This window comes from Plodia interpunctella, chromosome 4 (genome assembly GCF_027563975.2).
Source record: "Plodia interpunctella isolate USDA-ARS_2022_Savannah chromosome 4, ilPloInte3.2, whole genome shotgun sequence".
In the NCBI taxonomy this organism is placed as follows: domain Eukaryota; kingdom Metazoa; phylum Arthropoda; class Insecta; order Lepidoptera; family Pyralidae; genus Plodia; species Plodia interpunctella.
Window position 1 is genome coordinate 7,662,711 of NC_071297.1, and position 23,632 is coordinate 7,686,342.

Here is a 23,632-nt window from a genome sequence, read left to right on the forward strand (position 1 = left end):
TACTGGGTATTCTTCATAGATGATGAGTTAGAACTATGTCATTATTTCAAAATCTTAAAATCCTAAAGCCAGTTAATCTAGCTTAACGTGACAACGTAAAACTGAAAAATAGGACATCTTCAGCGTACAGTCAACATCACATCAAGTTTCCCAGCATAAACCTCTATGTCGCGGTAATAGTGGCGAGTTTGCAATGAATTTGGGTAGGTTGATGTGCTGTTGACTGTACATTCTGTACTTGTTCTGTGTTGTTCTTGAGCAATATACCGCGCTGGTAAATTTTCGAGTAACATTCAAAGCTGAAGTTTGTTATATGGGAGACCTTTGCGCTGTTACTATTTCGTCAGTACGGTCCTTACGACTGTCGCCATATTACCTCCTATTAAGCAGTAGAGGTCGACGTAGCGACTAACTGCAAGTAGGCTTTAACTCCAAGTGTATTTACAAATGAATTGTAGGCACCTAAGTACTTCGGTACTTTATTAATTCCGTGATTAGTAAATTGGTCGCGAATTCGTCCGCGTGTACTGGGAAAAACGCTTAATTCCAGTATGAATAGTACCCTACTACCATCCCATTACCATTCTTCTTCGACTAGACTCTAGGTATTCTACCTAGTTAGACATTTTCTACTAGCGACAACATGTTTAAGTAGATAAATCGAGATTAGGTGAAGCTCACTTTCTAGTTGGGATTGTAACCTGTCCTGGGCCCTGGGTAGTAGGTAAGTGTATTATGTACTTTTTTAGAATTGTATAAGGTATCTACATAAATGCTCACTCTTTCGTCAAGTATTATAAATGATAGAGTACATAACAATAGGTATTATATAGACTTAACTAGGTATGATTAAGTACTTAGTAATTTTTAACACTTTTTAGTTAGGTACTCGTTGCAATGATGCTTATTGGTATAGGTACTAAAGCTGCAGAGCTATTATATCGCCGAAAACTCGCATCCTGCGTGGGAAGAGGAATGATGGGTTTGTTGAATGAAAGATGGCGCGATGACCGGGCACGGATGCGCGCGCGCAGCGTAGACCGACCTGGCAGACGTAGCCGACATCCGTCGTATGCAAGACGCGCGACGCAGAATCGCTAGAACAATTTTCAACAAAAAATACAGTTTTTAGTTTCGATCTTTTTGTATCACTTCATGGATGAAGCGGATGTATAGTGAATTGACTAAATTCAGTGTTTAAAACGTATCATGTGACTGGTGAAAGTGGCTTCGTTATGAATATTTTGTTGAGATGTGGCCCTTAAGGAATACTTAGCGGTATACATGAGTTTAAGGAGAAAGGTAAGTCTTCATTTTAAAATTATTATTAAATACGTATCAAAAAAATAAGTTAACTTAACCATTATCAATTTACAACATCGTCGTAGGGCGCCTATACTTACCGTCTCTCCGGTAAAGCGTTAGCGACTTCCTCAATTTGCTCAGGAGACGAAGTAAAAATAATGACCTGAAATTGAATATTCCTATTTGCTAATAACAATTTAGTGTGCTTAGTTTAAAAACTGTCGGACTAACGAGCTTTAAGTTACAATCTCTATTTACATAAGTATGAGATTTACACAATTTACTTGCTCCTGAAATAAACACAAAATAATACTTTTGTAAACACTTGATTAGGTAATAATTTAAAAAATCTACTCAAATCAAAACTAAAATGCTTTTGTGGATAGTACGTAGAAGTACTATTTAACAATGTCTTGGTCTTGTTACCTATCATTTAAACTTTTTGTCTAGGTAATGCGAGGAGACAAACCCAAATTGTGTTTGCTGGTCGCGACACTAGCTCTCGGGTATGCGTGGGCGGGCAGCCCCTGCGAGCGCAGAGTCACCTGGTGGGACCGGGAGCGGAGTGTGTGCCAGCCCTGCACGCGCTGCGACCCTCGCCAGCACCTCATAGTGTACCTGCCCTGCGAACTGCACCGCGACACGGTCTGCCAATCTCTCCACCAAATCAATCTCTGGGCGTTCCTCGCGCCGCGTCGTAATGTCACGACCACAGACTCTAGTGAATCCAGTGACTACGAGTACGATTACACGGACAGCAATAGTGAAGTGAATGATGTTGACGACCAGTGGGACCTACAGACCCTCAGTGTGGTGTTAGCTGCCAGTGGATGTGTGGTTTTCTTTATAGTAGTACTATTTGTGTCGTTGTCTCACGCGAAGCAGTGGAAAATTCTCAAGCAGACACTACAGTCAGGTGAGATAAGAGTATGTACGACAGTCTTTGAAACTTGGCAATGACTATCTTATTGGTATCCCTACACTGATATGATCAAAACTACTGCCGACTTATGTTGAAATGATTTCAATGAAATTAGTATGAGTTAGGTAATATTTTTTACAATTTATAAAAAAAACGTAGTCTTCAATGTACCATCTGTGGGTCAATCCCAATTACTCCAGAAATGTTAAATTTTAATACCAGGCATAATATTTATGTGCTGCAAGGTGATAATGTCGGTACATTTTCGGCTTTATTAGCAAAGCTTTGGTGTACTGCGGAACACGCCATTAGCCCGTGTTATATGACGGGCAGTAAATCAAGCTAAATCTGGCCAGCAAACAAAACAAACAGTCGGGCCGTCAAGCAAGCCCGTCCGCAAACACCAACTGATATGTTATCCTTTGCATATATTTATATTATATAAATAAATTATCGACTAAGTCACTCATCCGAGCGTTTATCGATTTATATTAGCGTCGGAGCCTAGGCCCAGGATCCGCTTTACTAATTTTTCACATTTATTTATCAACCTATAAACTGTCATCCTATCGATCGATCTTAGAAGTACTTATAGTAGAGCTTATTACCTACAAACACCAAACTTTGCTTACTGCTCAATCTCCGAATTTAAAATGTTGCCTTCACGATTATTTATTCAGGACCGACAACAATCGTGATCATGCGACCTCCACTGTATTTATTTATTATACAACCCAAAGTAAATATTACGCACTCTGAATATAAAATTACCAACAGAGATCCTCACAAGATAAAATCTTCAATACCATTTTAAAGGATCCAACGAGAAGTTTGGATTAATACAATTTTAATGAAATTAGATTATGTCCACGGTCCCATGCGACATTTGTAGAATATGCCAACAAAATCACCATCTAGATATGCTCCCCGGTATTGCTAAAGCTAAAATAAGAATTAAAGACAACTCGCTATGTGAATGCGGCCTAGACGAGGGTACACCTGATCACATATTTTTTGAATGCTCAAAATATTCTCCATCCCTATACGACTTGCTTCCCCCTTATGTCCCAAGACCTGTAAATATGCAATTTCTATTAACATTAGTTTTCTCCCCATTTACAATTATATTGACAAAATTTATACAAAATAATAATATCTACTTATAATTTTTATTTACTTTATCCGTATGTACAATATACATATGTATAATATATTTATATACTTTTATATTTTAGGTTACACACTAATCCGTGTGAAAAAAATGACAGGCTTATTTTTCTTTTTTAATCAACAAAAAAGTTTAAAACAGTTTTAAAAATTTTTTTTTTCATATCAATATCCTCTCCACACCTACAGAAAGTTTGCTTTTATATAGACGCGTCAATCAACATTTTGTATAAAGTGGATATTGACCTGAAAAAACCGCGATGATGAATATAAGCCAGGAGTTCTTTTGTTGAGAATTTTAGATCTTTCATCATATTCTGTTAGAGGCAATAAATCTAAAGCTCAGCTCAGGAGCGGCCGCGCCCGCGCCATGTAAACAATCTGGTTTGTTTGAACATGTGCACTACTAATTTTGACCTGAGTTATACCGGACCGCCCGCGTAACAATAGCTAACGGTTTTTTTCCTTGCATTCGCCTTTTACAAATGAGTATTGTCATTAGTCTCAAACATATTGGACTTTAATTTGATAACTATAGGCTTATCAAGCATGTCCTATTATATCGGAGAATAACAAATTGTTTTACCATGATGTGGCTACAACAAGTTTTGTCACCATTGGGAAATTATTACAGCTAAGACAGTCACGGCTCATTGTCTTTTTAACATTTTAATGTTCCATACTTTCACTTCGACATGCCAAGTGTCAATGTTGATATATTTGGTGTCTTACTGACGCAATGTAGGGTCTAATAGAAACACGTTACTTCAATGTTGTTAGTTACGTTATATTCGTGTACCAAGACTACAAATCAATCGAAGATGAAAATGCCAGTGGAAATGCCAGTCGTGAATACACACAGCTTGGTTTAGGGAGATACCTATGCCAACTTCGTAGTTTTTGTTTATTTTGTTTGCCATCATGATGAAAGCTAAATGATGATGTGTGATTATTTTAAGATTAAATAAATACCATATAATGTGATTGTCCCAGCTAAAACATATAACCCTCTGTTATTTTTCCAGACATGAAAGATCTGACAGCAAAGATGAGGTTGATGGAAGCCGGAGGAGAGACCCCTTCGGAGCCCCCCTCGCCGACGGATCACCACATCTATTGTAACATTCACGTCGGCAAAGATGCACTGCTCGGTATGTGTTTACAGACTCGACCTTTGTTTCGTCTTCATATTCACACCCACAGGGAAATCCAATTACAACAATTGGTAATTAAAGATTCTTTCATCGAGTTTCATTTGCACGGTGAAGTGTTAATTCTTCTCATCTACTTTTTTATACGAGGCATTTTGGTATGCCAGTGAAGCTGGAATGTTACGCCTCCTGGTCTCGGCACCGCTATTTCAAAGGAGTCCGTAACCTTCACAAAGCAATTCCTAAAAAGGAATGTTTACACGGTCATAACTCTCATTAACGTCTGTGAGACGGTGATCTTCTCTGGCTCTGAGCCAACAAGATTAAAATACTGTCTCGATAGTGCGGGAGCAAGTCTGACAATCCTGGCGCCCGGAGCGCGTTCCTTATTTATTTTCGATCGGCGTGTCCCAGAGGTCATTTTAGCCATAAACTTACTCGACCGAACGAGACGTCTGCTCTGCTGATTTATATACGTACATTTCTTCTCAACAGAATAGCTGCCGTTTAGACATTAAGTTTCTGTATTGATTTTTAAACATTCAGTCCGTATGTATTGATTTTCATTCCCATCCCATACCGTTAGTGGCATTCCATATACATTGCTGCACAAGTGGCCTTTATACAGAGACAATAACAATGCGATGTCCCAATCACGGATCAACCAATGACAGTCCGTATCAGTATGATGTACTAGTTGCTAATAGTCAATTGCTCCCTCGTACTATGGAGGTCGCGGATTCCGACACGCTTGGCTTATGCCGAACAAATTTTAAAGGAGCTATCGTAACCTCGTTATCCTGCGCTCGATACTTCATAAAGGTATGGTACCACACTGCTCTTAACTTTAAGTTGAGTACTAACTCTAGTTCTCAATTCAAGTCCTCGTTGGTTGCCTCTACGTACGGTACACTCAAAGCTGAGTGGTCTGTGATTGTTTAATTAAGTTAGTATTAAGTTACACACACACCTTTACAGGTAAAGGAATATAATATCTTACCGAGAAATAGCAACTTATGTTATGTACCTTGTTGATTGCTTTAGATTGTAGATGTTATTTAGAGATTGTTTACATGAAACTCGCGGAAAATTCTGTACCGTCGACGGATAAATATACATCAGCTACAGTCCATTTAGAAAAAGTTCAACGGCCTTCTAAATTATGACTGGTCGGTGGGTTTATTTATCGTTAATTGTCAAAAATCGAGTGGTAGCAGGAAGCTCGGTCCTTCCCGGGGCGGCTCGAGTGAAGGCTGGCGGAAGCGGAGCGTGGCTAACAGCCTGCATTACAAATAACCTCCTAATGAAAGCACGTGCGTACTACGCCTCCACAGGGTCGATTACCTGCACTAGAGTTTTCATATTAGCCTATGGACTTTCTAATCGAGAAAATAATAAACGGTAACTAGGTATGCCAATAGTAAGTTATGATTTAGCTGAGATAGTAGTATAGCAACTTATAATGCGGGTCCGGTATAATCTGCGTAAAAAAAACTAAAAGACCTTTAAAAGTGGGTTCAAGATTGTGCAAAGTGGGTTCAAGAAGTGGGCAAAGATAGCCAATAAATCAAAAACAAACAGTACATCAACAGATAAAGATGAATTTTTATATGAATAATCATAATAAAGCACCAGAATACGGGTTCACTTTCCTGCATTTTATGATCAACGAACCATTTTGCCAAGATACCAACACTATTCAATAATCGTGTAACATCGAGCCGAGTATTAAAGTTATAAACAGATGCACTTGAGCAATGAACTTGAAAACTTATTATTCTGAAAGTGCGTGGCACCATGTCGTGGGATAAGGGATCAGTCGGCGCGCTGCCTAGTGTGGTCTTCCACCAGTGATCGTTGATTTCGGCGTAATGGCGCGTTTCCATCAACCACACGAAAATTTTAAAATAAATTATATAATTTATTTTATATATCTTTATTAAAATTATATATATTATATCATTATTTACTGTTTTTGGATTGGGAAAGTAATAAATATGCTTTGATATAACTAGGAGACCGCACTTTAGGAGAATATGGGAGAGAATAAAATAGTGAGAGTGTAGGTAGGTACTTCGAAATTGTATGAAAAAAGTAGAAGGCACTATAGAAGAGACACTATACATTGTGTGCATAAATTAATAAATGAATAAATAAGAGATGGATGGAGTGCGGTTAGCAGGATATGGTTCAGAGAGTAGGTAGGTTATCATCAGATAGGGAAAAGTTTAGGAAACCAACATTTTGTACCGATAGCTCATAAAGGTAGCCGGATTGATATTGAAACAATATTTCTCTTGTTAACTTTCAAATAAGTACAATGGAAACAAGTCGACCGTGTCGTGTCTCATGACCAACTAGAGTCTCTGAGTCTAGTCACGTTGGACGTGAGCACGGCTGCATTATTATTACAAAGACAGCTTTTACTACGGATTCTTCTTCTTTATTGAAGTCCTATTAGAAATCTGCCATAGAAGCAGCCAGAACCAGATAGAAATAAACACCAATTCAAATGCCTAGAATTCACAAACTACATAAAAAAATTGCTGTCATATAATTGTTTGTAACATTATATTTTATTCATATTTTATTGATTTTTGCATTCATGAAATCATAAACAATTATAATGACCACAAACACAGACCATTTAGTGACCACAAACAATAGCGGTGGCGATATAGAATAGAAAAAAAAATATTTTTTTAATTGTAACAGAATATTTTAGCAAATTACTACAGAATAAAAGGCTTATAATTCATTAAAGCAAAACTCAAAAATAGCAAATGGTGGTCTGACAACTAAGGATGCCGAAGACCATGCGAAGCGGAGGAAAATAATAGGAACGCAGACCTGGGCTCCGTTTGATGAAGAATTAAATGTAGTTAAACCGAGAAAGCAACATATGTTTTCCCGGTTTACATACATAACAAAACGAATAAATTAACTAATTCACTCACAACATAGTGGAGCGCACTTCCTCGAGGGAGAAAAGCAAAGCAACTCTCATATTACGAAATATATTTGCGTGGGTGTAACTATTCCGGAATACAAGTTGGGTGTTGCTAAAACTGCACTTCACAACTTCGAATTTACGAGCAACAACATTCATAATTTATTTTCTTGGACACAAATAATGTCATTCGAACGAAGCTTTTATTTTTTTAAATTCGTCGGGAAGCTGATTTGCTAGATGTACTGTTCAACAGTACATATTTCAACCGGATTTAACGGTTTAAGTCTGGGCCAAACCCGTACCTTGTGCCACCATCCCATTTTTATCAATGTCTTTTAATTAATAGCGGAAGCTAAAAAATACCACAGGAGGTTATGCTTAACTAAAAAAAATATTAAACGAAAATTATGGAGAACTTTATAAAAACCGTTGATCTCTATGAGCGGATGTAGAGAGGTAAAGACGTGCGTCACGCGCGGCCCCATTTCTCTCAGCGCCAGGAAGCGCTTCCCAAAAGCTTCCTCCACTAGACGTTTGCGCCGTCAATAATAGATTCCATCAAAATATATTCGGGATATATTGAGTAGTCGTTCGGTCGAAGTGCTGTCGATGACGCGATCGTAGTCGTAAAACAAAATGCGGTTTGATCGAATTACATATTTTATTAGCTTGGTTATTCTCAGGTGATATCATGATTTTACAAAGGATTCCTTAATCTGCATCTATTGACGTGAATTGAAGTAATTAGGCTTAGACTTTTTTATACAAGGTTACCTTATTTACCGCTGACGAAGACCCAGGCGGTTGCGTTATACTTACCCTGTGTTTAAATAGCGTTATGCATCAATATTTCTATGAAATATTTACACTTTCAAAGTAAGCACTCTGCCCAAAATTGGTGTTGTTGCTCTTTTGATTTGCATTCGATAATAAACACGATGGGAACCGATCCTGGACAATATCACGTGCTCAGAATAGTGAATTCGCACCTGAATTTCCTTTCCTTTCGGGGCTCCGGAAGTGCTCGGGCGTTATGGTCCTTAGTTTAATATTCACAGGACCGTGTAGAGCCAATAACATTTGTTACCGGCTATAAACTTGCACATTATATCAATATTCCGCGATTGAACACGTAACGATGGTGGAGCAAAAATCCTTATTTTACTTCACATCCGGTGTTGCCATATAAGAATTTCAATGCTTTCTTTGCCTCTGAGAATGTGTAATATTTTTGTATTATAATACTGTGTGGCAATTTACAATCCGATTAGAAATCGATTTTTTTCATCAGGTTCTAATGAATTCCAATTCAATGGCCTTTGTTCGATCATTTAATGCCTACTGTATTCCGATCTGATACTCATAAAGCTTCAATTCCGATGAACTTTCTAGCCTCATTGTTCACGAAAACCGTGCAATCAACATGTGCTATGGGCAATGAATCGCTTTGTATAAAGATGGCTAATGGAAGTACACCACACCTTATAAGTGACCTTTGTGTACTATTACGTTATTGTTTGAGCCTAGGCTACCTGTCTAATGTTCCACCAGACACATTATGAAATAGGAGTGGTTAAGCCATAAAGGATTCTATGAACTTGTGTTCATCGATTTCTTTATGCGATATGTATTATGTATATATGTATATACTAGCATTCCCTAAGTAAATATTTTTATTTACTTAGGGAATGCTAATCGAATATATATCGCATACTATTCATACATTACATTACAATACAAAAGTTTTCAAGTTCGGGTTTGGGCATATCCCCTTCAAATAAATTTTACAGCAAGACGAAGGGCGTGCGAAAGTCACAAGAGCGACCCTTATCATGTTTCAAAATGCCCCGTCGCGACGACACCCAGACTGGCGGGCAATGATTTATTGTGTTTACGCAGCGCCCACGCACGGGGCAATCGGCCGCCTGCGCCGGCGCATCTCGCTATAATATCTAAATTGTCTGCCTCCCAGACGCAACCGAGAATTGGCGAGCGTTTGAAGGTTAAAACTAAATTGATAGCAGCATTTACATGTTCAGTCAATGGTTCCGGGAAAAGTCGGCAGTAACAGACTTCTCGTATATTCCAGCGAAACTTGCCAACATTACACTGTTTATAAACAAAAGTATATTTCTGCTTAAAGTTTCTATTAATATTTAACGCAATGTACCTTACCCTATCAGAAAAATTCAAATGAAAGCCTAGCAAACTAAAGTGATATTATTTGAACCTAAATCAATAAACAAATTTGAAAAGTGTTCTGGCAGCGGTATAACATTAATCCAATGCATTTTGCATTATAAATTCCCATTACTAATTAAAGTTACAGTCTAAAAATACAAATAAAGGAGAGAACCATAAACAAACGCGTCGATGGAAATTTTAATTTCCTTCGAATTTTATGGCGTATGAATATGCCCGAGAATAATCGGCAGCTGAAGCTCGTTTAGCATTCCCTGCGCACGCGCACAAGCAGTAAATTCAAATATGGAAGCTACAAACCGCAATTAGCATTGGCTACGTATATCCTAGCAACTTTTTGTATCAAAATGGCAGTTGGTCATCAAGTGCATTCATCGAATGGACTTTTTTTTATATTTTATTTAATCAGTCAGCAGATCATTCGTATTTTGGTCAGCAAAAAAAATATATTTGGCTAGCTGAAATATATAATTGGTCAGCAACATATGGTCAGGAAATAATTCTAAAATGGTTTGCAATTTATATTTTTTGAAAAGCAGTTTTTTTTGGTAAACCACTTAACTAATCGGGCATCAACTTATGATCAACAAATATATCTAAATTGGACAGGACAGCAAGATATGGCCAGAAACAATTGGTCAACAGAGTCCGACAGCAGCCCGTTACGCTGGGTGCGGTAGCCCCCCGCAATAAAAAATAAGTATAACAAACCAATCTTGCTGCCCAAATAATTATTTTGCTGGCCTGCTTATATTCAAAATTGATGACCATAATCATGATTTTTATGGAACAAGAATTGTCGCCTGAATTGTTTTATTGCCTAACAAATTATAATTTGCTGGCCAGGCTGCCTTTTCTTGCATAACAAATTTTAAATTGGCATACCAAATTATTAATTTTTATTGTTCTAGGTCCACAGTCGAAGAAGGGACTGGGCAACGTGTACACACAAGAAAAGCACCCTTCATAATTACCACCGATAAACGTCCGAAAAAGTACAGTACAAATTCTATAAATTAAGCAACCTCGCATACGAGCAAAATGCAAATAGAAAAAAACATGTTGTCGAAAAAATAAAGATTTTTAAAATTAATTTTGTATTTTCTAAGTAACAGCAATGGTACACAATCATCATCGTCATCCCAATCTAATATAGAGCAAAACGAAACAATAAAGCTATTCATTCGTTTTGAAGAGATTATGAATATATTTGAATGTAATTTATGAGCTCAATTCCATGTATTCTCGGCCAATCCACGAGCCGGCGTGACGTGGGCGCTCCCCAAATAGATCTCGTCTAGGAGTCTAAGACTTGCCCAAGGCAAACTCAGACTTATCACAATTTCTTAGAGCCTTTTATCGAAATCCTCTTTGAGATGAGCTGCGGAAGGAAACCATGTTTCAACGTCGCCCGCATTCACCTGGTCAAACCAACATCACTGTCGTTTTCATTAATTTACGTAAACAGGGTAACTGGTAATGGACGAATTCTGTTCAAATATAAAAAATCCTCCTAAACGGATACTTCACACTAAATTTTTCAATAACTATAACTCGAATATTTACGAGAACGTATTCGTATCGGGATCTTCAAAATTTATATGAAAAAGAAAACTTTGGAGTACACTGTAGCTGCTGTAAATTTTTCATATAAATGTCGATGGCTGGCTATATTTCGTTCTGGCAAAAATCTGTTCTAGGTCGATCACATGGAATAATTTAATATGTAACATTGTTAGTGAGTTAGTAAAATAAAAAAAGAATGTACAAATAAAACGCAACATTATTTTAATTCCATCGTATATTACCAGGAAAGATACTAGTACCTACCTCCTCACAAAACTGGAGCAAGATATCGATTATATTAAATTACATTAAAAACTACTTCTCAACATTAAAAACATACCTTATATCTCAAAAATAATAATTTACTAACAAACAGTATTGAAATGGAAATGATGGCAAAAACATCGGTCAGTTCATAAGTCTTGAGCACACAGCTGTAGAACAGAACAGAGCTATGCTAGCTATACTTTTATTTTAAAGGTACGATGTAATATTGTCTTCGCCTAGTATTAAAAACACGATTAACATTAATATTAATTGGTCCAATTTACTTCGATCACAAACATTAGCTACCTATCGCACGAGATTGAGTCAAATTATATCAGAATCCATAAGCTAAAAGAGGAATTCTTACAGACTTTAATGAACACAGCAAAGGTTAAGTTATAAAAATATATTAAAATATTCATCACACACGAAATTGGCGAAAATCGCGAATTATACGACAATTTCGTGGTAACAATGCAATACTTAGACTACTATATAATATTTATTCTGTACAATGTGTTCTTAACTAGGTACTCGTACTAAGGCGAAAATTGTAAGCGTATAAATGCAAACACAGCAATACATTTGAAATAGCATCAGAAATTAGATATGCCCAGATTTCTTTGGAAACTAGTATTAATTTATTTCAGTTATGCTGCTTTATCAACGTCACACGTCAAAAGTGAATCCAACTACGACATACAGAATCCTAATATTAACATTTTCATTTCCATAGGAAAAGGTTAATTATTAAAATATAAACACAAAAATCTAAACTCACAAGATCTATCAGTATGTATCATAGTACTTATTTTCAGACATTAAAACTATGGAGAATTACAACAAATACAACAATTACACATATAAAATAATAAAATAGGACCTACCTTTTGTAGACTAAACTTGTATGTTTGATAATATTACACAAAACAAACGAAACTTTCTGTGAATATTTGCGTCTCTTAAATTATTCTTATTGTAGTAATAAAACAATAATAATTATGGGTAAAAGTCCAAAATCATTTTACCTAACCATACAATATTGGGATCACAAGACCTTAAACAATTTGACAATTACAACGCGCTTTTGAAGAAAATTTCAAATACTAATGAAACCCAAACATGACTTGTGACATATAAATGGACGATTTTTTTTTTAATCTTTACTAATACTGCTAAACGTGAAATATTCAAACTTAAGGACGCAATGTACCACAGAGGTTCTCGTTGTAAATTCGCTATACTTTATCAGGATACGTCGTGCGATGTATATACCGTTCATGTATGGGTTGTTATCAAGGACTTACATAGGTGAATGTGGTGTTACTAGCTTTGATCGTGTGCGTCCGGGCGCGGCGCGGGCTGCGGAGGCTCGTACGCCGGCACCGGGAACATCGGCCGCGGGGGAATCGTCGACACGCGGTCGAACCTGATCGGCAAAGGGACGATTTTATTCATTTACCACAACAGAGAGTACAAATTATACAGGTCAGACTTTTTGCAATATTTCAAGTTTAGTTAGTTAGGCAGATGACAGGCAATAATGACATTCTAAAAGATGTCATATCGGTTTTAAAAGCACAGCGGAATCTTAAAGATTCTTTTACCAGAAATATGTGGAGATGAGAGCTTTGAAGATCACTAAAACTTTATTACATAACTGAAAGAGCAAACAATAATTAAGCTTGATGGAATGATCCTTTTCCGGTAGTATCCAAATCCTAACTTCCAAGCTAATACTATAAATGCGAACAAATTTGTTACGCTCTATCTACTCAACCAATCTTCTTGAGATTTTGAATACATGTACTTTGTATGTACATTATGTAGTTTGAAATATGTAAGGAAGTACCTCCTTTTCCATATTTCATACTACATAATTCCGGAAAAATAACTGGTCTCGCGGGCAAATAAACACGCGGGGGAAGGCGCACGCACTAAGCATGTACTCACTTGTCGCGGCTGTACTTCTCGGGCACGGCCTGGTACGGACGCAGCGCAGCATGCGCGTGCGAGCGAGACAGCGCACGCAGACAAGCCTCGAGCGCCGGCGCCGGCAGCCGCGTCTGCGTCGCCAGCGCGCCGCTCCACGACACGCGCAGGCACCACTCCAGCTTGCGGGGGCTCGGCTCTGCTCGACGTACAATATTATTTTATTTATTTACTTCATACACAATATTACTTCAGCAATTCTAAAGTAGACAACACATGTACAGATTTAATATATCTTTAGATGTCTAGAAAATAATTTTGATTAAAATTCGTTTTTTTTTTCTAAGCGTTTATTTAAGTTTCAACTGTACGGATATTATAATAATATGTAAAATAAAATAACATTTGCAGCGAATTCCTCAGTGGGAACCACCATTACTAGCAAAATTTATTATTTCGCTAAATTAGACTTATAGCGTGCAGGCTCCGACCCTGGATTTCAATACATCCCTGTGCACCCCGCGTACCCCTCCTACCTGTCGCACCCCGCGATCGCCTGCGACCGCCGTTCGACAATGCGTCCGTGACCGTTCCGCGGGAACGTTTATGTAGCGTAACGTTAAAGACTTCAAATTTGCATTACCTTCATCAGTAGCATGGTCGGCAGTCTTGCAGCGGTCGCACAGCAGACAGTGCCGCGCGGTGGCGAGTGCGGCCGCCGCGATCACTGACGGCTTGAACTGTAGGTAAGGGTCTGCTTCCAGTAGACACAGCTCCGTTAGGTACTGAAATTATGTGGTTTAATAGACTTTTATTTAACTTACAAAACGAATGCCAATGTTTCATATTTAACAAAATAAAAAGGAATAATATATGGAATAAAATTCATAACTATACAAAAATCCAACATCTCTTACTAATAAAAGACTCCAGTCACAAACATTTAATATGCAGTTATGTATTTAATATGTATCGATTAGTATTAAAATATGTAAGTAGTTCTTTTTATTAATAAAAAACTTTTTGATTTCCTTAAAATATTATGTTAACTTACAGAAGCCAAATGGAACATCTTCTTTGAAAGGCCGTTAGATATGCAGTAATGCGAGAGGAACGCCAGAGCCGTGGGGGTGGAGAGGTCGAAGGACAGCACTTTCAGAATCAGGTGCTCCATCCGCAGCACCTCGCGCTTCGTGTACGTGTCATCTGTGATGTACACAAACTCTGACACTTCTGGTGGATACACCTCTTCGTATTTCCTGTGGTACAAAGAAAATTGATCAGTTTAACACTCACTTTTATTCATAATGTCCATTTACACTTTTGGATTTTAGTTGTAAATAAATATACCATATATTATATTAGAATTCTTCTTCTGTTTTAATTACATGGAGATTGTTGTTGTAGAATAAAAAAACAATAGGTATATTTTTAGTGCAGCAAATTGAATTCTTGTGAAGCAAACTAATTATGCAAAACACATAATTCAACAAAATTATCATTACAAAAATATTAATTGACAACAAAATACTTACGCTGCAATATATGTGGCAGCAGTACCAACAAGCTGCAGTTTGGTGCGAACAACACTCATGTAGGACAGGAATCTGTCTACGTATGACACAGCCAGATGTAGAGTTTCATTCTGCTGGTTGTACTCGTCACACACCTCCACCAGCCAGTCGATGAGGATAGATCGCATCATATGCGTGATGTCTGGCTGCTTTCGCATGTAGCGGGGGTTGGCCCGATTCTTAACCTGAATTAGATGCGTGAATTTTAAATCAGAACATGCACTGGACTAGAGTTGAGTTGGACAGGAGGCCTTTTCCAAAAGGCACAACACCAAGCTTTTGGCCCCAAAACATTTATCAAAAAAATCAAGCTCATAACAAAAAACTATTATTATTTTATTATAAAGAAAATACAATGATTTTCATAATAATAAATCATCAAGGTACAATATGGAACACCAGTGTATGAATGCAACACAGAGCAACACTTCCTGATTCAATTGGGTAGTCTGTGACTGGAATACAATCTAATTGATAATTTACATGTAATAAAATGAAAACATACATTTCAATCTTAATATACTTACTTAACATAGAAAAAGAAAATCCATGTATTCAAACAAAAATCAACATTATCAACTATATGTACCTCAATTTCCCTCATGTATTGGTAGATGTCATCTCTGTATTCAACCACATGGAAGAACATCTCTCGGTCAGTCTTTGCTGTAATAGTGTCTTCATCTTCAAGACTGTCATTAAGGATATGGCTATCATTCCTGGATATAGACATGGAGAGTACACTTGATTCTCCCACAGACATGGGTGATTCCACCACATCTTTCTTTTCTTGCAATGGCAATCTAAAATGGTACAATCATACACAAAAATAATTTTAATATCCACCAACCTATTTGAATAAAATTAGGTGGTTGCTAGGAATTGAAATAATAGAAAGACTTTGATTGTTGAACTGGCTTAGAAGAAAAGTTCTGCAAGAAGAATATTAAAAACCCACACCAAATTGCTGTGGAGCAGTCTTGTTCCACAATCGTATTGGTTTATGTTATGTGCATGTGTACACAAAATTCCATTTCATTTTGCAATGCACATGCTGGATATGCATTTGCTGTACACGGGCCTTCAATCATATGCTACTTAAAAAACAATATAAAGTATGTTAGAAGTTAACCTTTTCACAGGTGCCTCTTTAGGCCGCTCTGGTTGTTTTTCTGCCAAAGCTTGTTTCCTGGAATTCCCTGCAGCATTTACAAAGATGTTTTCTTTCCTAGTATTGGAATCCTTAGCAACAAATGGTTTGAAGGTAGGTTCGCGTCTCCTGACCTCCACTTCATTTGGTTTATCCTCATATACGCTAAACGCGCGAAATTGATCCACTGGTGGTACAATATTCTTCTCATTCTTGATCTGTCGCACTGTTCTGTTCTCATCTTGAACTTTACACGGTCCATTTGACAATCCAGGCTGAAATACGAATGTCGGTGAGAAAATAATCGCGATTTAACTAGATTTCCCGCGCCTTCAAACCGACCTCATTTACCTACAAAGTGTAGGTACCTACATTATTCATTGAGGTTACAAGGGAATAACCTAAATACTATATTACTTTGCGTTAGTTTAGTGACAAAACAGAAGAAATGAATGAATGTGAAATGATGCCAAAATAATACTTACGAGCTGTATATTTCGGTTTTGGTTGCAAGCAAAGTGACTGATATTGCCAAGGGCACGCCGTTGATTCGCGGCCGCAAAAACATCTGCATTTTCTTTCTTCAATCCTAAAGTAGCATTTTCTTGATCCTCGTGAATTCTGAATGCCATTGCCCCCGCTTTTTCCGTAAACAGTATCGTTAAATCAAACAAGTGTGAGGGCCGCGTGAACGGAATTAAATGCAACCGAAGCGGAAATACGTGTACTTCTCCCAATGCTACCACATTTTATCAAAAATTGAGTGTAGAACGCGAAAATACTCAAAATAAATGCTAAACCACCGTCAAAATATGCTAAATATCGTCAACGGACAACATACATTTTTGTGGTGGACGACAGCTGTTGTATTTACGTTCTTTTGTCTATGTTATTTCAAATTTAGGCCAATAGCAAAAGCGCATTTCAAAATTATCTATGGCGGAGTGTTTGGTTCAAAGTTTGTTTTGTTTAGAAGTATTGGGATTTAACGACTGACTCACTTTTTTTTAATTTGCATTTTAAAATATTTTTATATTACTCAAAATACGGAAAGGAAGCCTGCTAAAATATTTTTTATAGGTATTTAATTAAAGAAAATGTTATTCACCAAAAATTCACTTCAACCTCACCTTGAGTTTTCATTTATTTAGTTTATATTACTGCACATTTATCCCGCCAGATTACAGCACTGTATGTTAGGTACATAAAAGCTTTGCCGCCTTTTGCTATGTCGATTAAAACGTTTATTTTAGAGTATTTTATTAATGGTTTCATTTCTGAAAATATACAATAATGTAACATATTCGGGTGCCGAAATATTTAGAAAAATCGTTTTCCATAAGATAAAAATATGGGATACGCCTCACGCTGTAAAATTTTCGAGGAAGTAAACGGTCGAAAAGAAGCAAAATATGGACTTCATACAGGTAATATCTTCAGAGAAAATCAAGTTTATATCAGTTAATGACCACAGTTGACCAAATAATGCAGAACATAATCTAAAATAGTGTTATTATTTTCTGCATAATCCACTTAATCCTTCCTGTTTTATTTAAACTTGCACCACGATTGCGTAGATGGTATTTTTGGTCGAAAATCTGAAACAATATTAAAAATTGGCGCTTTTTGCCTCCATTAGCAATGTTTGTGTACCTTAGCGCCATCTGCGCAGAGCTTTGTGAAATATGCCCCCCTATTTTAAAACAATATTTTTTGCTAAAAATAATTTTAAAAAACTAATAAACAGCTGGTTTTGACGTGATTTGACACTGACAATTAATTGACAATGACAACATGACAACTTGTTAGGTAGGTGCCTAACCTACCTCTGTTGAATTTGAGAATTTTATTAAGAACACACAGTAAATTCCGATTATTTACCTTCTATATTGTTATATTAGTTTTTTAGCGGTGATTATCAAATGGAGAAATCCATATTTATATTATTGTTTGTTGCATCTAACTTTTTTAATACAAGTGTGGCAGTTAGAGAGTATAAAAAAGAAGATGTTTTGAAACTCAGGTACATAATCTACACTGATAAATGTTTGTACGTTTATGTGTTGGGGGTTATTTTCGAAACTATTCACCGAATTCCAAAACTCTGTCAGCCACATTACTCTTGAGTAATATCGGTTAAATTTTTATCCTAATTTCGCACACATTAAGACCATGTATGGATATTTTAGTCAGGGACATTTTAGGCAGTCTACTAGTACGTCTAATTTTGATATACCCGTCAATCCGCGATGGGCTTGCGTGGTGGGTCATGGCCCATAATCCTTATTATTGAGTGAATTTCTGTACCAACATTTATCATAATGCAGTTATTTCACAAGTGTAATCTTCTCTTGAGGACTATTTTCTGTAGGCAGGGCTCTTGTCTTGGCCCTTTCTGAATGAAGAAAGTGTCATACAGTTACATTGTATATTCTTATTGGTACCAGTATTTATGCAGTTGCCAATTTTAGTTGAATTACAATAACATGATATAATAATTAAAGTAAACAATTTTATTACGTTCTCATACCGTCTACGTCTACCGTACGTAAGTCTTAAGTCGCAAAACATCAAATAAAATGAAACATCTAATGAACAATTTGCCTCACTCATCTATGGTCTAGCTAATTAGCTATGTAGTAACTACCCAGAGGTCTATATTAACAAAACACCTATTTAGGAAATCTATAGTTTTTCATTATACTATATTATTTGATGAAAAATACAATTTACTGTAAAATTCATGGTTCAGTGTTTTGTGGACTTAAAATTATTCACTGTTGATAATATGTTTGTAATGGTATGGTAATGTGTCATTTCAGGGAAGAGGTTCGAGAGATGTTTCAGCATGCATATGACAGCTACTTGCGTTATGCATACCCATATGATGAATTACGTCCTTTAAGTTGTGATGGCATGGACACTTGGGGCAGTTACTCATTAACTCTAATTGATGCTCTCGACACATTGGCCATCATGGGCAACTACACAGAGTTTAACAGAGTGGTAGATATTTTGCTTAAGAAACAGAACTTTGATATAGATAACAATGTGTCTGTGTTTGAAACTAACATCAGGATTGTTGGAGGACTGTTGAGTGCTCATTTACTTTCACACAAGTGGGTTTATAATTTTTTAAATATTACTTTAGTACTTTATACATATAAACATCTCTCATACTTTTTACATATAATCATCATCAAGACATAAACATCTTTTTGAAGACTCTTCCTAAAATGTGTTTAATTATCAGCTGTTAATCATATATGTTGCTAATAAAATTTATAATAATGTTATTTTCCTTTCCATTTATGATCTGAAGAGATGTGTCACTACATTTTACTGTTTACCAATTCAGATCCAAAACATCAAATATTGAATGAATCACTATAATAATGACATCAAACAAAAGTAGTAGTCATGTTAGCAATTTTTCCTTATGATATATATGTTACATACATTTTTAATTTCAGAACAGGCATAAACCTAGAACCAGGCTGGCCATGCAACGGCCCTCTTTTGCGATTGGCTGAAGATGTCGCGCAGAGGATCCTTGCCGCATTTGACACCACTACAGGAATGCCGTATGGCACTATCAATCTGAGATCAGGTGTGCCTCCCGGTGAAACCACGGTCACCTGCACAGCTGGTGTGGGGACTTTCATTGTAGAGTTTGGGACTTTGAGCAGACTTACTGGTGATCCAATTTATGAAGAGGTAATTATTAGTAACACACTCCAGCCCTAGGATAGGACCATTCCATATCTGTCGGCATATCCATAGGTGTTGGCTAAGGCAATACATTTAACAACTGAAGAGAAACAATAGTATACCATCAAACAAAGAATAAATAAATATGTAGGGACAAATCACACAGTTAATCTGTGTGTTGGCCCCAAAGTATGTTCAAGACTTGTGTTATGGATTACTAACTATATAGGTCTATATACCCAGGTCAATCTGAAAAAGTTCATTTTCCATCTTGACCTGACCAGGGCTCGAACCTGGGACCCTCCCAGTGTAGCAGTCTGGCGTGATTACCATTAGGCCACGGGGGTGGTCAATGGTCTATATGAGAATGAGAATCTATGTGAGGGTCTTAGAGAGCATATTAGATTATTAATTAAAATTAGTTATTATTGAACTGTTAACTTTCTTGGTTTAATCTTAAAAATGGTTTTATTTTTCACATTATATTTTACTATATTTTATATTTATATTTTATAAACAAAATTTGAAAAAAAAAATACCTTTTTAAGATTCAACCAATTTTTAACAAATTTAAGTTTCAAGATAGATACAGCATAAAGGCATATTTATATGCAATAATTTAATTTCAGGTTGCATTGAATGCATTGAAAGCTCTGTACCACCACAGATCTCAGATTGGTCTGGTGGGGAACCATGTAGATGTCATGACGGGCCGGTGGACGGCGCAAGACGCTGGGATTGGTGGTGGTGTTGATTCGTACTATGAATATTTGGTTAAGGGTAAGAATCTTCTAGTTCTTATCTACTAAGTAGCACTTTATGGATTTGCTTGAATTAATCTTTTGTAAGATTAAATGTGTTTAGCAGGTTTTATAATATATTTTAAAAATCACTTATGGAGAAATATATATAGTATATGTTTTTATTTTTCAAATCACATTCGTTATTCTAATTGTAATTAAAGATACTTATATGATCCCATCAAGTTACTAAAGTGATTACACTGTGGTGTGGATTCCGAAAGTGCTCAGTTTTCATCATCGATTGATAGTTTATATTATAAGATTTATGATCTGACAAATAAACTGAGTGCCTATTCAGTTCACTAGAGTGCGTGCGACTACTTGGCAATAGATGGCGGAAGGTTGTCGTATAAGTCATGTCAGATGTCTTTAGGCGACTTGTTTAAAATCTGACAGACAGCAATAACACACTACAAATTAATTAAATCACCAGGGGCGATCCTGCTGGAGAGGCCGGAGCTGATGTCCATGTTCTCGGAGGCGCGGCAAGCCATAGACAAGTACCTGAAGAAGGACGACTGGTTCGTGTGGGCCACCATGCTGCGCGGCCACGTCACGCTGCCGGTGTTCCAGTCGCTCGAGTCCTACTACCCGGGCCTGCTTAGTCTTATAGGTTATTATTACTAATTACATGGTGATCAGCGTAAAATATGTATTTGGCTGTGGTATTACGTCCGATCGCCTACCTGACGTAAAGCCTTTGTGGGAATACCGTTGTTGCTAATCAGCTGTTGAGACTATATCCCTTATTAGTCGCCTCGTTCTTACGAGGCGACTAATAACATCCGAGGGAAAAATTTGGAAGTGAAATGATCTTATTCCAGGGCGAGACTACACGCCTCCTTTCCTCATAAATATTAAGTCTATATAATACTAATAAATATACACTTGAAAATTTTATAAGTAATATAAACAGCTTGGAAAATTGTACGACTTAGAGAACTGTTGAGTTTAAGCATCTGGAATCGAGCCTAATCAAATTTACTTAACAGGTGAAAGCGACACAGCCATGAGGATAATACACAATTACCACAGCGTGTGGAAACAATACGGTTTCACTCCAGAAGTGTACAACCTGGGTACGGGCGAGGCGTCTACGTCTCGGGAGAGTTACCCGCTCAGGCCGGAATTGATCGAGTCCATCATGTACCTGTACCGTGACACTCGGGACCCTATATTACTGCAAATGGGAGAAGATATACTGAGAAGTATCCAGCACAGCGCGTGGACGCCGTGTGGATATGCTACGGTAAGTTTACGGTATAATACTTACACTTTACATAAGTTTTCCGTGATACGGAGGCGAAATATCTAATAAATAAATGAGTAAATGAATATAGACAAATCACACAGTTGAGTTAGCCTCAAAATAATGTCGTTGAATGTAGTACGACACTGACAACAGTATAAAACGCGCGGATTAACCGCCTCCCTCCTTTCTTCGCGCATTTCCCTCATATATTTCTCGCATAATTCTTCTCATATATTTCTAGATCAAAGACGTACGCGACCATCGCAAAGAAGACCGAATGGAGTCGTTCTTCCTCTCAGAAACGACAAAGTACCTCTACCTGCTGTTTGACCCGGACAACTTCATCCACAACCCGGGGGTGGTGGGCAAGGTCATTGACACCCCGGGCGGGGAGTGCGTGGTGGACGTCGGGGGGTACATCTTCAATACCGAGGCGCACCCCATCGACCCCACCATGCTTTATTGCTGCCATGAGGCGAGAGAAGGGTGAGTATTCCCGCTCAAGGGACACGCTAGCATTTTCTTTCAGAGAAATTAACAAAAATGTAATGGTGGCGCCAGTGTGCGCCTATGTAGCCCCTTATTACGCCCTGAACTGTATACGTAAGCCCGTTAATACCATTTTTAGTCAAAACTTGCATGGCAAACAGCTTTTGGCGACCAGTAGTTTCGGCTGTGCCTTGTTTGTTAGTCATTCAACTATGTAAGAGTTTTTTTCATATATCGTACATTCCAAGAAAATATTATACTAAATAAATAGTTTATACCTTTTTAAAAATAGTCCACCAGCAGTAATCTCTACTACCTGCGAGTAAATCACATTTTTATTCGTTTTCAGAATAAATATAAGTGAAGTTCATAGAATATATCAAATTTTAGAAGAAGAAGACAACTTGCACTTCATGACCATGATTGAAGGCACCTTAAAGAAAAATGTAACTAATGAATCTACTACAGATGCCAAAGACTCTGCGAGCAACGTAGATGCATTAGAAAAAGAAAATAATAGTACAAATGCCCCGAAAGATCCTAAAATTGACCAAAATCAAGTCCTTATTAAAACTGAAACTAGGACTGGTTACGTTAATATAGACGGCACCGAAAGAGAAAAGTCGAAAAACGAATCTAGTCTAAGAGATATAGTGAAAGAACGCATCAATAATTATTACAACAATACGCAATCTCAAGCTGAAATTGTGGAAGAGTCTACTGTAGATACAATATCCACAGCGGAAGATGAAAATGTAGAAGTGGATGATATAATAGTGCCCCTGAGACCCCAGCTGGCTGATAATTTGCAACCTCCTAGCGTGACGCGGTCTAAAGAAGTGTATAAATTGTTGCCGAAAGTATTGCAAGATTTCTTGAATAATGAATGGAAGACGAAACCCAAATGCGAGCCGCAAAGAATTTTGGAAAGAATAAGAAAGGAGAAAAGGTACCCAGATCATCCTGACGTCCACAACTATAAGTTGTTGCTGACGCCGGCGCCCTCCTTCCTGCAGAGGATATCACTCGCTGGCGAATTTTTAAGTAAAAAACAATTAGAAATGTGATCTTAGATATTAAGAAGTGTATTTATTGTTTATTCCATTTATGTTTTAATAAAAGACTGATCAGGATTTTTTTGTTTATTTCTTGGGATGTATCTTGATAAAAAAAATATAACACTCGTTC

At 37.1% G+C, this 23,632-nt stretch overlaps 3 protein-coding genes across 3 annotated transcripts; 2 read left to right on the forward strand and 1 right to left on the reverse strand.

Annotated features, from left to right (window-relative positions):
• The first annotated feature begins 972 nt into the window (after window positions 1–972).
• wgn (wengen) lies at window positions 973–10,793 on the forward strand. Its single transcript, XM_053744503.1, has 4 exons — window positions 973–1,302; window positions 1,756–2,221; window positions 4,420–4,545; window positions 10,612–10,793. The coding sequence occupies exons 1-4, from the start codon at window positions 1,285–1,287 to the stop codon at window positions 10,668–10,670; spliced, it is 669 nt and encodes a 222-aa protein (XP_053600478.1). The 5' UTR covers window positions 973–1,284; the 3' UTR covers window positions 10,671–10,793.
• Window positions 10,794–11,483: 690 nt separating this feature from the next.
• LOC128669586 (cyclin-A2) lies at window positions 11,484–17,046 on the reverse strand. The gene is made up of 8 exons (XM_053744499.1): window positions 16,675–17,046; window positions 16,172–16,464; window positions 15,629–15,842; window positions 15,001–15,224; window positions 14,520–14,724; window positions 14,109–14,250; window positions 13,487–13,664; window positions 11,484–12,962 (listed from the first exon to the last, which is right to left on the reverse strand). Exons 1-8 carry the CDS (start codon window positions 16,819–16,821, stop codon window positions 12,860–12,862), a joined length of 1,506 nt encoding a protein of 501 aa, XP_053600474.1. The 5' UTR covers window positions 16,822–17,046; the 3' UTR covers window positions 11,484–12,859.
• Window positions 17,047–17,975: 929 nt separating this feature from the next.
• On the forward strand, window positions 17,976–23,577 carry Edem1 (ER degradation enhancer, mannosidase alpha-like 1). Its single transcript, XM_053744498.1, has 8 exons — window positions 17,976–18,212; window positions 19,012–19,308; window positions 19,663–19,906; window positions 20,530–20,680; window positions 21,137–21,316; window positions 21,696–21,952; window positions 22,197–22,441; window positions 22,794–23,577. Exons 1-8 carry the CDS (start codon window positions 18,112–18,114, stop codon window positions 23,509–23,511), a joined length of 2,193 nt encoding a protein of 730 aa, XP_053600473.1. The 5' UTR covers window positions 17,976–18,111; the 3' UTR covers window positions 23,512–23,577.
• The last annotated feature ends 55 nt before the right edge of the window (window positions 23,578–23,632 follow it).

What these genes read in the sequence shown, in the direction of transcription:
- wgn (XM_053744503.1), top strand. An exon ending in CAAGCAGACACTACAGTCAG is followed by an intron (nt 2,222 to 4,419) that starts GTGAGATAAGAG and finishes TTATTTTTCCAG; the next exon opens with ACATGAAAGATCTGACAGCA. An exon ending in CGGCAAAGATGCACTGCTCG is followed by an intron (nt 4,546 to 10,611) that starts GTATGTGTTTAC and finishes TTATTGTTCTAG; the next exon opens with GTCCACAGTCGAAGAAGGGA.
- LOC128669586 (XM_053744499.1), bottom strand. Translation starts at nt 16,821, where the DNA reads ATGGCATTCAGAATTCACGAGGATCAAGAAAATGCTACTTTAGGATTG. An exon ending in AAAGAGGCACCTGTGAAAAG is followed by an intron (nt 15,843 to 16,171) that starts GTTAACTTCTAA and finishes GTACCATTTTAG; the next exon opens with ATTGCCATTGCAAGAAAAGA. An exon ending in AATACATGAGGGAAATTGAG is followed by an intron (nt 15,225 to 15,628) that starts GTACATATAGTT and finishes CATCTAATTCAG; the next exon opens with GTTAAGAATCGGGCCAACCC.
- Edem1 (XM_053744498.1), top strand. Translation starts at nt 18,112, where the DNA reads ATGGAGAAATCCATATTTATATTATTGTTTGTTGCATCTAACTTTTTT. An exon ending in GCTCATTTACTTTCACACAA is followed by an intron (nt 19,309 to 19,662) that starts GTGGGTTTATAA and finishes TTTTAATTTCAG; the next exon opens with AACAGGCATAAACCTAGAAC. An exon ending in GGGCCTGCTTAGTCTTATAG is followed by an intron (nt 21,317 to 21,695) that starts GTTATTATTACT and finishes TTTACTTAACAG; the next exon opens with GTGAAAGCGACACAGCCATG.